This window comes from Pecten maximus, chromosome 4, assembly GCF_902652985.1.
Source record: "Pecten maximus chromosome 4, xPecMax1.1, whole genome shotgun sequence".
Classification (NCBI taxonomy): Eukaryota; Metazoa; Mollusca; class Bivalvia; order Pectinida; family Pectinidae; genus Pecten; species Pecten maximus.
The window spans coordinates 38,395,191-38,408,677 of record NC_047018.1 but is presented as its reverse complement, the minus strand read 5'-3'; the positions used below and the strand labels follow the sequence as shown (position 1 = coordinate 38,408,677).

The following is a 13,487-nucleotide window of genomic DNA, read 5'->3' as shown; positions in this document are numbered from 1 at the left end:
AACATGTTTGTTTCTGGAGAAGTTAATAAATTGTTTTTACGGATAAAGACAAATTGATTGATGCCTTGTTTGTAATAAACATATGATGATCCCGATCCTTGTGACGTTTGTGTTACCAGGGCGACATTCCTGGCCAGGCTGTGTCACCTTACGTTACCGTGGGTATCCTCGTGGCCGGGTTCGTTGGAGGACTCGTCATCGTCATCGCCGTTATTCTCTTCTGCAAGTTTTGTCTGAAGAAAGATAAAGGGTTGGGAAGGTAGGTGTCTGCAGATTTCGTTGTTGTTAAACATGGCGTCCTAGAGGGAGTAGCATTTGGTGCATTTTCTGCATTTTCTGACAATAATGCATTAAGGTGTTTCATCTTCGACAAAGGGTATTTATGAGTGATTGAAAACAAGACTAGGCTCTTTAAGCAATTTTCTGTTACCACCATCTAAAAAGCTTGTTATCTTAAATGATAAGTCCAAAGCCTTTATATTTGTTACGTAATCTTCCGGTTTTTTTTTTTTTGTGATCATTTCTTACGCTGTTATTTCTGTATTCATTGTTTGTGTTATGTTATTGCATCCGTTTGTATGTCGTTAGTGGCAGTCGTCTACGTTGTCAGCAATTTAACATCATTAAATGATATCTTACCTGTTAAGGTGCCTTACTGGGAATGCCACTGCAGGTTAACATATGTGTTGTATAAAAACATGATTATTTCGTCATAGACAAAGTACAAGTGACAGCAGACAAGCGTCTGACAGAGACAGACGCTTTAAACCACTACAGCGATATGAAACCATTAACTCGGATGTCTTCTCAGAACCTAGTACGGGATCGATGGAAGGCATACCCATCAGCCCCCGTAAAACGTACGACACCAGGTAGGAGGGATACATTTTACAGGTATTGGCTTTTAGTAAGTTAATATGAGGATTTGTCAACCTGAGAAACGTGATCTAAGGCCGAGGGAAAACCGTCTTCCGAAGGCTGACAAATACTCATTTTAATCTACAAAAAGTCAATAATTGTTTTGTTGTATGAACCCAATACATATACATGTATTTCTGAAGCACAATCCTGTCATGCTATCTGAACTTCATACCATACAATAGCTATTTCATCAATGACAAGAATAACGATTCACAAAAATGCTGAATACTTATTTCACCATTAACAAGCATGATAGGGATATTCATTCCACAGTGTTAATATATTTAAACATTGTAATTTTATCAACTTTCTTGAAAAATTAATGGGCACTGACATCAAGAATTTCTATGCTTATATCTAATTAAAGGGACATTCCTTCGTTTGAATAAAGTTGATGTCGCCAAAATGAAACTTAGTGGGAAATATGTTTTTTTCCCAAACAGTTAAAGTTATAATCTTTAAACGAATATGGTAGTTTGACTCTCAAGTGAAACCAAAATGCTTCAAGTATTGAATCGTAAAAAGAAACTCAATTCAACCCGAAGTATCATTGATTACCGCAAAGACTGGCGGTATTTGTGTACGAAACGTCATTTGTCTTTACATTTTGGCGTTACTTTCATTACTGGTAGGCACAAAAGCTCATATTATCCTCATTCCGGGCATAGTTTTTTTAAATAGAAATTTTGCACGTTTGTGATATTCGAACAAAGGAATGGCCCTTTAAGTAAGAAAAATAAATAATAATAAATAACAAACAAACAAACAAAAAACAAAAAAAATACTGAATTGATTAATTTCATTCTGCGCTCTTCTGTTATTTGTTTCATTGTATCTAGTAAGTCCCTGGATAATTCCATTTTGACATGTATTTCAGAAGCGTGGAGAGGTTTCCTGCTGATGTGGAAGATATAGATGAAACAACGAAGCTCAAATCGGACTTTGATAAAGGTACCTGTAATTAATTGTAGGTCTCTGATGGTCTCCGACGGACTATACCTGTTCTGAAGAACGTGTCTTAATAAGGAACTTTATAAACATATCTTTTACAAATTAAACTATACAAATTTTGATCATGTATAAATCGACAAAGTCACTTAAAAATTAGAAAAGTTCCTGGTCGCAATTCTACATTTTTATGTTTTGTTTTTTCTATGAATAATTCAATATTTTGAGAGCGAGAAATTACTCGGAATTGATCAAGACTGATTTGGCGTTTGTCGCCGAGGAATAATGTGTTTATCATACCAGAAAACAATGTCTTATTCCCCTTTTGTCTTCAATATTTTGTCTCGATTTGAGCTGGGTTACGATAATAATGTCCCTATTATCTACTTTATTTTGATTTTGAGTACGAGAATGACATTCAAATCCCATTTTTGTCGACAGTGAGCTACCATGAAGGTACAGAAGAGAGCGAACACGTACTTCAACACTTACCCGAGGACACCCCCGCGGATAGAACGGGGAGGCGAGTATCGTTTCAGCTCGAACATCTGACCAAGACGCCATTTCACCTCCATCAGGGAAGAAGGTCCGCTCAAACTGCTCAACATTGCACGAGGAACTGTGTCATTTTTAACCTTTGATCCGTTTATGCTTCCCTATTAAATAGCTCTTCATTAAGAAGAAGTACTAAGTCATCAATGACATGAGTTTTTCCCTTAATGATTGATATAATTGGCGTGAAGCAACCTGTTTCTGATACTTTCGGAACCCAATACATCACCTCATTAGCCGTTTCTGTCTTCTCCGTGTTACTATGGTAGCAACAGATCACCCCTCTCTTGTTTCTGCCACATCTGTATTACTATGGTAACAACATATCACCGTTCTTGTTTCTGTCTCATCCGTGTTACTATGGTAACAACATATCACCTTTCTTGTTTGTCTCATCCGTGTTACTGTGGTAACAACATATCACCTTTCTTGTTTCTGTCTCATCCGTGTTACTATGGTAACAACATATCATCTGTCTTGTTTCTGTCTCCTCTGTATTACTATGGTGACGTAAGTTCTATGTGTTTTGTGTTACCACGGTAATACAACAGTTGCCCCTCTGTCAGTTCTATGTGTTTGGTGTTACCACGGAAACACAACAGTTGCCCATCTGTCTGTTCTATCTCAGTGTTTGGTGTCACTATGGTGACACAACAGTTGCCCGTCTCTCTGTTTTATCTCTGATGTTACTATAGTGACAACAGTTGCCCATCTGTCTGTTTTATCTCTGTTTGATGTTACTATGATGACACAGCAATTGACCGTCTCTGTTTTATCTCTGTTTGATGTTACTATGGTGACACAACAGTTGCCCGTCTCTCTGTTCTATCTCTGTGTTTGATGTTACTATGGTGACAAAACAGTTGCCCATCTGTCTGTTCTATCTCTGTGTTTAGTGTTTCTATGGTAACACATTTCCCCATCTGTCTGTTCTATCTCTGTGTTTGGTGTTACTATGGTAACACATTCCCCCCATCTGTCTGTTCTATCTCTGTGTTTGGTGTTACTATGGTAACGCATTTCCCTATCTGTCTGTTCTATCTCTATGTTTGGTGTTACTATGGTAAAACATTTCCCCATCTGTCTGTTCTATCTCTATGTTTGGTGTTACTATGGTAAAACATTTTCCCCATTTGTCTGTTCTATCTCTGTGTTTGGTGTTACTATGGTAAAACATTTCCCCATCTGTCTGTTCTATCTCTATGTTTGGTGTTACTATGGTAAAACATTTTCCCCATTTGTCTGTTCTATCTCTGTGTTTGGTGTTACTATGGTAACGCATTTCCCTATCTGTCTGTTCTATCTCTATGTTTGGTGTTACTATGGTAACACATTTACCCATCGGTCTGTTCTATCTGTATGTTTGGTGTTACTATGGTAACACATATCCCCATCTGTCTTTTCTATCTGTGTTTGGTGTAACTATGGTAACACATTTCCCCATCTGTCTGTTCTATCTGTATGTTTGGTGTTACTATAAGGGTCTGATATAGATGATAATTTCCACAATTATACAGTCAAATTACCAGTGTTTGTTGTCCCGAACTTGGTATTGTGAAACAATCTATCGCTATGAAATAATGAAATAATGAAATGTAGATATCTTAAATTGGAATGTGATACTTTCGATATTCAAAATGTTATTTCTAGGGAAGAGAACTCCGATGAATGGATTTAAGTAGAGATTTCTCAAAGGAAAAATAATTTTGAAAAATATAAAATGGGTACCCGGATAAGTCTCTGTCAATATGTAAACATCTCTTTGTTCTGGGTATGTTTTTCCATATCCGGTCACGTGACGCGATATGCCCATGTTCCCATGCATGTTGTCTGCCAGCAGTTTGAATGTACCTCCCTACCAGAACCGGAAGTGACGTGTCCTTTCTGTATATTATGGCTATCCATCAATATGTTGCGTGTTGATATATATTGTAATGTAACGTATTGCAAGTTAATGTTGAGAAACCTACCCATTCAATACGATCAATACAATAGTTTTTGTTCGACAATAATAAATTGCATGCAAAGAATCCAAATCTAAGTTATTTTGAAAATTACAATTTAGAATAAGAACAATATGCTTTACTTTCTTTAGCGGTTACAGCCATTAACACGACAGTTTTAAAAAAATATGATTAATCTATTCATTTGTTGTGTGAAGTATATGGTACAGCGGTTCTTGCGTAAAGTTTGGCTACTTTATCAACAAAAATATATCAACCGCTGGTCATTTTTATTATAGGTATACAGAGGGAGATTTTCATCACTTGAAAAGGTCCCGGATAGACAAAAATATCCGGAAACAGTGTTCCCTGGGCCCGCCTTTCCAGGGGCAGGAGATGAGCAGCCCAACTACACCAGACAGACGGCATTCAGATTTCTACATGGAAGATGAATATATCGGAAGTCCAAAACCAGAACCATTTATATCCACGTCTGCAGTTATGTCCCTTGGTGACTCTCCTTCACCAACTGATTCTGCACCTCTGCATCGAGAAGTGGCGGTGGAAATACATTACAATGCGCGTGCAAGGAACGGCAGTGGTGGCAGTGGCCGCAGTGGTAAGAGTGTTGGAAGTGATGGCAGTGGAGGCCGTATTGGAAATAGTAGCAGTGGGGGTCGTCTAGGAAGTAGTGGTAGCGGCGGACGTCCTGGAAGTATTGGTAGTGGGGGACGTCCTGGAAGTATTGGTAGTGGGGGACGTCTCGGAAGCATTGGTAGTGGGGGCCGTCACGGAAGTTTTGGTAGTGGTGGCAGTATTAACAGTAGTAGTGGAGTATGTCTAAGTAATAATGAGAGCAGGCGTCATTCGCTCGGATTTGGCGCCTCGTCTGTTCCTAAAGTTGAGCGCGAAAAGAGAGTGCGCTCCCATTCACATAGCCTTGACACCAATAGAATATTTGAGAGAGTGAATGAACGGAAAGTGAAAAGCTTTGAGGATATTGTTGATTACGATGTGTTAAAAATCACAGAATTCAAAGGACCATTTTATAACACGGACTTCGACGTGATATCGGAACTAAATTCCCCGGACACATGCAAAGTCCGGTACAACGATACGGGAAGTATCGAAATCCTGAACGAAGACCAGCTGGACCAGATGGATATGTACAGTGAACTGGACTCTATACGAGTGGACAGTGATGATACGGACACATTAAACGGCACACAAAAGTATCGCGAGCTGTGGAACCTGAGGACAACGTTCGAAGAGGAGGAAGAATGCAGTGATACAATTCGTATGGAGGACATGACGTCACCGGATCAGTCTCCAGACGGAGAAGTGCCTAATTCATACACCACATCTTTTGAATCAAATACCGAGTCGGTGCCATATGCGGAGTGTGTTGAGAAACGCTGTAGTCCCCACAGTGGCGACTGCCCCCAAATCTCCGGCTGTCATCAGTTACATCCTTCTCATTATGAAAACAGGAGACAAAACTATAAAAACATTCTAGCAAAGAGACTGCAACGAAAACCACCAAACGCGAGTGCCGATAATAGTTTTGATAGTATAGAGACTGTAGACACAGACGGTGATGTGTCAGACACAAGTAGACCGGAAGTGACGACAACATCGTTCGAGTCTACAACAGATAACACAGACAGCACTACAGAGAGCCAAAACCACAAATTAATACAGATGAAGGCGGATAGTGGGTACAAATCGTTGGAGACACAATCTCCATATATCAAACGGACTCACAGTACTAGTGAAATCGAAGTGCTAGAGGAAGTTGACTGTCCTGAGCCATCTGCGCGCATCTATACGCATTCCTACTCACTTCCGGAGGCAGGAACGTCAAAAGAGCCGTACGGTCGGCGGTCAAAATACTTTGAGAGGAGAAACGGAAAGACCGCGTCAAAAAAGCGGAGGGAGTACAGCCGGGAGAGACAGATTGTGCATATTTATGAGAGCATCAATGAGCCAGAGACGGACTCGAGATCAGACCAACCGTCTGGTGACAGTTTCGAAGAAACACATACACCAAGTAAGTCGTCACTGTTCTCTCGTTTCTTTAAGTCACATCGGGAACCGAAGGAGAGAATCATGATGCGAGATTTCAGTGTCGATCAGAAAACGTACAAAGTCTTTCAAGAATTTGTTCGATACGACCCTTCACTAGAATCAAGTCGGTCGAGTCGGCACCGCTCTCCGCGGTTTACGCGCCACAGGTTACAGAGAAAACATACAGATCCAATATACTTTGAAGAACGTCGTCGTAATCGGCTGACACCGGAACTAAGAAGCACGAGCCTGGGCAGCGACAGCAGCGCGAGTTCAGCTCGTCGTCTGTCGCCTCAGGACAGCATAGAAGAAGAGGACTATGATAAGATACGAGAGGCGGAAGAGGAGTGCTGGTCGATGAAACAGGCTTCAAGGGAGGCCGTCGGGAGACAATCACTGACAGTTTCAGTTCATGACATTCCAGTAATCAACCTACCAGAAGAGGAGGTGTGTACCGCTGCTGATGGGTAGTGTCAGTATAGCTATCACCACATAATCTACACCCGCATCACCATAGGAACAACCTACATTAGGTATATCTGTTCTGAGTGATGTCACGATGCGGCGAACTTTGATATTATTGTTGTTCATACCATTGACTGTGACGCCTCTTGATTTTCCACAGAAGTCGGGGTATATTTAAGAGGGCTTCACATTAATGATTTCATACGTTCGTATGATTATCTGTTATACTGTTTGTTAAACCATATCTTTATTTACAGAAGAGTAGATCTTTTTATGTTGATGTTGAGGTGACGTTACATTATATACAAGATATTTGATAATCAATTACCAATCGAAACTATTTTAGTCAAATTATATGTATATATCTTATTTTTCGTGCCAATTCAAATTTCCTTCATCACTTGATTTTATCGTGACGCGTATAACACTACTAGGAATCTAATCATGTGTAGAAGGATGTCTCCCCTCACATTGACAGCATGTGGAGAGTTACTTACTCCCTTTCTGACCACTGCAATGCTCGGTCGATGGATTTCAAGATGACACCTATGACAATCAAGAGGAAATAGACAATGACTTGGCTTTTTGCATTCTTTTACGGTTAGCAATTTAAAAAGCCAGAAATAGTATGAATTATACAGATATGTGCCATGATTAAAGTAAACATAGAGCATAATTATTGTTGTCCGAGGTCAAGGCTAGACCTTCTCGTGTCTGACATCGTCGCCATCTTGAAATGCTCTAACTTCACACGTTCATGACCATGGCACGTGGTACTTTGAGTAAATTTTAAATTGCCAAACAGAAAAAAATCTGGATATTAACTTCCCCTCATGTTGACAGTGCCGGGAGAGTTACCTTCTCTCAAACACGCAATATTAATGAGTTACCACCCCTTATACTGATAATGGAGTAACCTCCCTTCACACTGGCTGTACGTGGAGGCTTCCCCTGTCCACTCTGACACAGTGAACGAACATTCAGTACACCGTCATGTTGCTGAAATTATAGTCGTTATTAAAATAGAATATACGCTTCCCTCGGGCAACATATTACGTTTAGAATAATGATTTTTATGAAAATTATCGTTCGAAGTAGAATCAATATTGCTTTTCCTAAATGTGTTATTAATTATAGATGGAACAGATGTTGTAAGTGCTGAAAATGTCTGTATAGCTGATGTGAAATATGATGTTAAGGATGTACTCCTCTGTAGTTGCAATCACGTTCAAGTCTCGTTTCACGTTCAAGTCTCGTTTCGATCTTGTGTAAGTTTTTTTTTGTTTTGTTTTTTTGCAATATTTACCAAAATGTGGCCAATCTTATAAGAAAACAGGAATCTGGAGGGAAAATGTGTCATAAATCTAGATGTCTGTTATTAAGAGTACTTTTTCCACAAGAATTTTAATAGATAACCAATTCGGCAGCCATTTTGAAAATGTGTATTTCTTGCCCTTCATGAAATGCCCAAATTTCACATTTTTTAAACTAAAAATGTATCACTGTAATGATCAGTGTGTGGCCATTTTTAATTGTAGCAAGCTCATTTTGCTGTTAATCATTGTGATGTTCATTACAATGAGACAAAAACAAAACACAAAAATAATGGAAAGGAGGGGGGGGGGGGGGGGGGGGGGGGGGGGGGGGGGGGGGGGGAGCACACGGACCTCCCATTTTTATAACTTTTTTTAGGAAGTTTAATTTGTTTTCTTTTGATCTGCTAATATGTTTTTAAAAAGTTTAATTGAAGAACGTTTCATGGAAATCTGCAAAAAATAGTGAAAAAATAATCGTCAGATGTAACTACAATGACTACTTAGAGTTAAATGAACAGGTTAAAGAAATTTCACTTCCATCATTTAAAAGAAAATACTATTTTGGTCAGTTCTGCAAACATCCCTACACATCTGACAATATATATGGAAGATATTATATGAAAGGCCAAAACAGCAAAATTCACTTAAAATCACATGTTATGTCAAACCGGTCATAACACAAAAACAAGCACGCGGACATATAATTCTTATTATTGCATTTTCTGCTATGCCATTAACCACATTAACCAACCAACCAACACCCTCCCTCCCCCTTCCCCTTTCAAAAATATGTATAGGAGAATAAAAATGTCATACTGGAATTTTTTGACATCACAGAGGTGTACATCTTTAACCGGCGTTGTATGGTAGTATTTGTCACGTGGTATCACCCGTCTTTCTAGGAATATCTACGTGCATGTCCACAACAGCCACACCTACATTCCATGTACCAAATGATTTTTCGATTCCACCAAATAGGAATTTGATGGTGAACTATACATATATTATATGAAGGTCAACTATTTGCAACCATCAAATTATAGATAATTATTAGCAATAATGTAACCGTATTAATTATGGCGCACCGAAATTTTCGCTCATTTCCAAATTATAACAAATCAGCGCAATGAATAATTAGGGCATTCTCATATTTTATGTAGGAAAAACACATAAATTGTGGTTATAAACGCAATCTTAATTTAGCGCAATCCTTCAAGAGCGAAAAGCACTATAATATAAGTGTTTACGTTTGCAGTACTTTCTATAAATAATTTATCTCCAAATTAATCAGCCTTTCCATTTTATTTACTGGTTGGATTGCTTCAGTTGTTTCCATATTTGTTGGTCTTACTCAATCATTGTTTAGCTGATTAAATTAAAGTCACCTTTCCTCACTCTATACGCATCCAAATCTAATGAGGTTATTTCAGATATCAGGTAACCCGTTGTCATTATAATCAATTAATTTATTGCTCAATCGCGAGAGGTTTCTTAATGTTATTGTATTTTAAAGTGCGATCCGATATCATGGTTAACATTTAATTAAATATGTGTTCATAATCAAATTGTTAAACTATTCAACATGGCGGATAGACATGTTGGCAAAACCTTCTTACAGGTCTACGCAAGTGACACACATTCACATCAATGACAGACATATATGTTGATTACATCAGTGATAGACTTACATGTTGATTACATCAGTGACAGACATGTTGATTGCATCAGTGACAGACTTACATGTTGATTACATCAGTGACAGACTTACATATTGATTACATCAGTGACAGACTTACATGTTGATTACATCAGTAACAGACATACATGTTGATTACATCAGTGTCAGACATACATGTTGATTACATCAATGACAGACATACATGTTGATTACATCAGTGTCAGACTTAAATGTTGATTACATCAGTGACAGACATACATGTTGATTACATCAGTGACAGATTTACATGTTGATTACATCAGTGACAGACTTACATGTTGATTACATCAGTGACAGACGTACATGTTGATTACATCAGTGACAGACGTACATGTTGATTACATTAGTGACGGACATACATGTTGATTACATCAATGACAGACGTACATGTTGATTACATCAGTGACAGACTTACATGTTCATTACATTAGTGACGGACATACATGTTGATTACATCAATGACAGACGTACATGTTGATTACATCAGTGACAGACTTACATGTTGATTACATTAGTGACAGACTTACATGTTGATTACATCATCAATGACAGATTTACATGTTGATTACATCAGTGACAGACTTACATGTTGATTACATCAATGACAGACTTACATGTTGATTACATCAGTGACAGATTTACATGTTGATTACATCAGTGACAGACTTACATGTTGATTACATCAGTAACAGACTTACATGTTGATTACATCAGTGACAGACATACATATTGATTACATGAATGACAGACTTACATGTTGATAACATCATTAACAGACTTACATGTTGATTACATCAGTGACAGACATACATGTTGATTACATCAGTGACAGACTTACATGTTGATAACATCAGTGTCAGACTTACATGTTGATTACATCAGTGACAGACGTACATGTTGATTACATCATTGACAGACTTACATGTTGATTGCATTAGTGACAGACTTACATGTTGATTACACCAATGTCAGACATACATGTTGATTACATCAATGACAGACATACATGTTCATTACATCAATGACAGACTTACATGTTGATTACATCAGTGACAGACTTACATGTTGATTACATCAGTGACAGACTTACATGTTGATTACATTAGTGACAGACATACATGTTGATTACATCAATGACAGACGTACATGTTGATTACATTAGTGACAGACGTACATGTTGATTACATCAGTGACAGACATACATGTTGATTACATCAATGACAGACGTACATGTTGATTACATCAGTGACAGACGTACATGTTGATTACATCAGTGACAGACATACATGTTGATTACATCAGTGACAGACGTACATGTTGATTACATTAGTGACAGACTTACATGTTGATTACATCAATGACAGACTTACATGTTGATTACATTAGTGACAGACATACATGTTGATTACATCAATGACAGACTTACATGTTGATTACATCAATGACAGACTTACATGTTGATTACATCAGTGACAGACGTACATGTTGATTACATTAGTGACGGACATACATGTTGATTACATCAATGACAGACGTACATGTTGATTACATCATTAGTGACAGACCTACATGTTGATTACATCAGTGTCAGACTTACATGTTGATTACATCAATGACAGACTTACATGTTGATTACATCAATGACAGACCAACATGTTGATTACATCAGTGACAGACTTACATGTTGATTACATCAATGACAGACATACATGTTGATTACATCAGTGACAGACTTACATTTTGATTACATCAGTAACAGACTTACATGTTGATTACATCAGTAACAGACTCACATGTTGATTACATCAATGACAGACTTACATATTGATAACATCAGTGACAGACTTACATGTTGATTACATCAGTAACAGACTTACATGTTGATTGCATCATCAGTGACAGACATACATGTTGATTACATCATCAGTGACAGACTTACATGTTGATTACATCAATGACAGACTTACATGTTGATTACATTAGTGACAGACATACTTGTTGATTACATCATCAATGACAGACTTACATGTTGATTACATTAGTGACAGACATACATGTTGATTACATCAATGACAGACTTACATGTTGATTACATTAGTGACAGACATACTTGTTGATTACATTAGTGATAGATATAATAATCAAGAAATGACTGTGTGTGTTATGGTTGATTTATGCCACATCGCACCGTCAGTTGATGAGATTTAAAGTTGATGTACCCAAAGTAGCCCATCACTCAGCACAAACACCATGATATTCCAGTGGTTGTCTTAATTTTTCGGAATGTTTTGATAAGTGAGTTATGGGATAATGTGGTATTGTAATCATTATTTTGCATGTACTTGAAAGTTGTTTCGCATGAAGTATATTTATAAAAAGTTTACAAAAGTCTTTTTCAATTTTATACATACATCCACAAATGTTTAAACCCTGTTGTTCGTTAGCTTGACTAAGTGCACTACTAAAAGTCTCCGCCTTATCTGTGACGATACGTAATCACGGATGTGTCTACCGGTGTAGTGGGAAATAACTACCTAAAGAATATTTGTACAGCTCTGAGAATATAAAACCTATAATTATTTTATCATGTAAACATTGTACTTTTTCAATTCTACACCAGTTTCGTTTTTTATATTACCATGTTATCACTCGTATAAGGTTAATATATTGCATTAATTAGACTTTTCTGCTTGACATTTTCTATTTTCATAGACTTATCTTCACTCATGAATCATCGTTGTTAACTATCATGAACATTCAGCATTACTGGACCCATGTTACACCGGTGTTTGGTGCTTCTCCTTGACCCCGGGGAGAACTTTTGTCAAATCCTATATGTTATAAATGTACATTTTTTAAATATATTTTTCTACCCATCCGATAAGAAGGTGACAATGTTGATGACGTTTGAGCACCTGTCTGTCAAAGATCATAGTTTGTAACAACAACTGTGTAGTTTATAACAACAACTGTGTAGTTTATTACAACAACTGTGTAGAGTTTACCGTCGTATTTCACATCTTTATCGACTGATTAATGTATCCTCCTGACGAAGTTTAAATCCCCTCATGGATTCCACATCTTGGCCAAAGCTTTACCCAATCACCGGTCGTGTCAGTACACGGCCTGCCATACCCGATGTCTGTTTGTCACGTGCCCCTGTTCCACATGACCAAACAGATCCCGCTCTACAACCCAGTGTCAACCATTACTCAAAGCCTACCGTTCATATTAGATACAAAGTCTATATTAAAATTCTATCGTTTTACTTAAAATCCCTATGTGTTTGTTGTTTGTTCAAACGGTGGTTAATTTTAACACAAATAGCATATAATTAGATTATTTACTAACCATGAAGGTCCATTGTACACATTTTACATAATTCATTAGCGAAAGCAACGAGGTTATCGAAGATACATGTACTTCGGATACATAATATAATTCTCTTTTTGGAACATACTTGGATATAAAGAAGTATAGACAATGTTTTTTTGACCCTCAAATTCATAATTTTCGTTGTTGGATTTCAAAAGAACTTTAAGTACATGTGTATATTTT

General features: G+C 37.6%; 1 protein-coding gene across 1 annotated transcript in view; it reads left to right on the top strand.

The window, feature by feature from the left end:
* LOC117326028 overlaps positions 1 to 8,519 on the top strand; it is a 43,422-nt gene extending 34,903 nt beyond the window's left edge. The window contains exons 3-6 of the mRNA XM_033882612.1: positions 120 to 259; positions 717 to 872; positions 1,799 to 1,872; positions 2,311 to 8,519. Coding sequence (XP_033738503.1) covers positions 4,761 to 6,902 — 2,142 coding nt within the window. The 5' untranslated portion in view covers positions 120 to 259; positions 717 to 872; positions 1,799 to 1,872; positions 2,311 to 4,760 and the 3' untranslated portion in view covers positions 6,903 to 8,519. The remainder of the gene's footprint in view (positions 1 to 119; positions 260 to 716; positions 873 to 1,798; positions 1,873 to 2,310) is intronic.
* Positions 8,520 to 13,487: the final 4,968 nt, after the last annotated feature.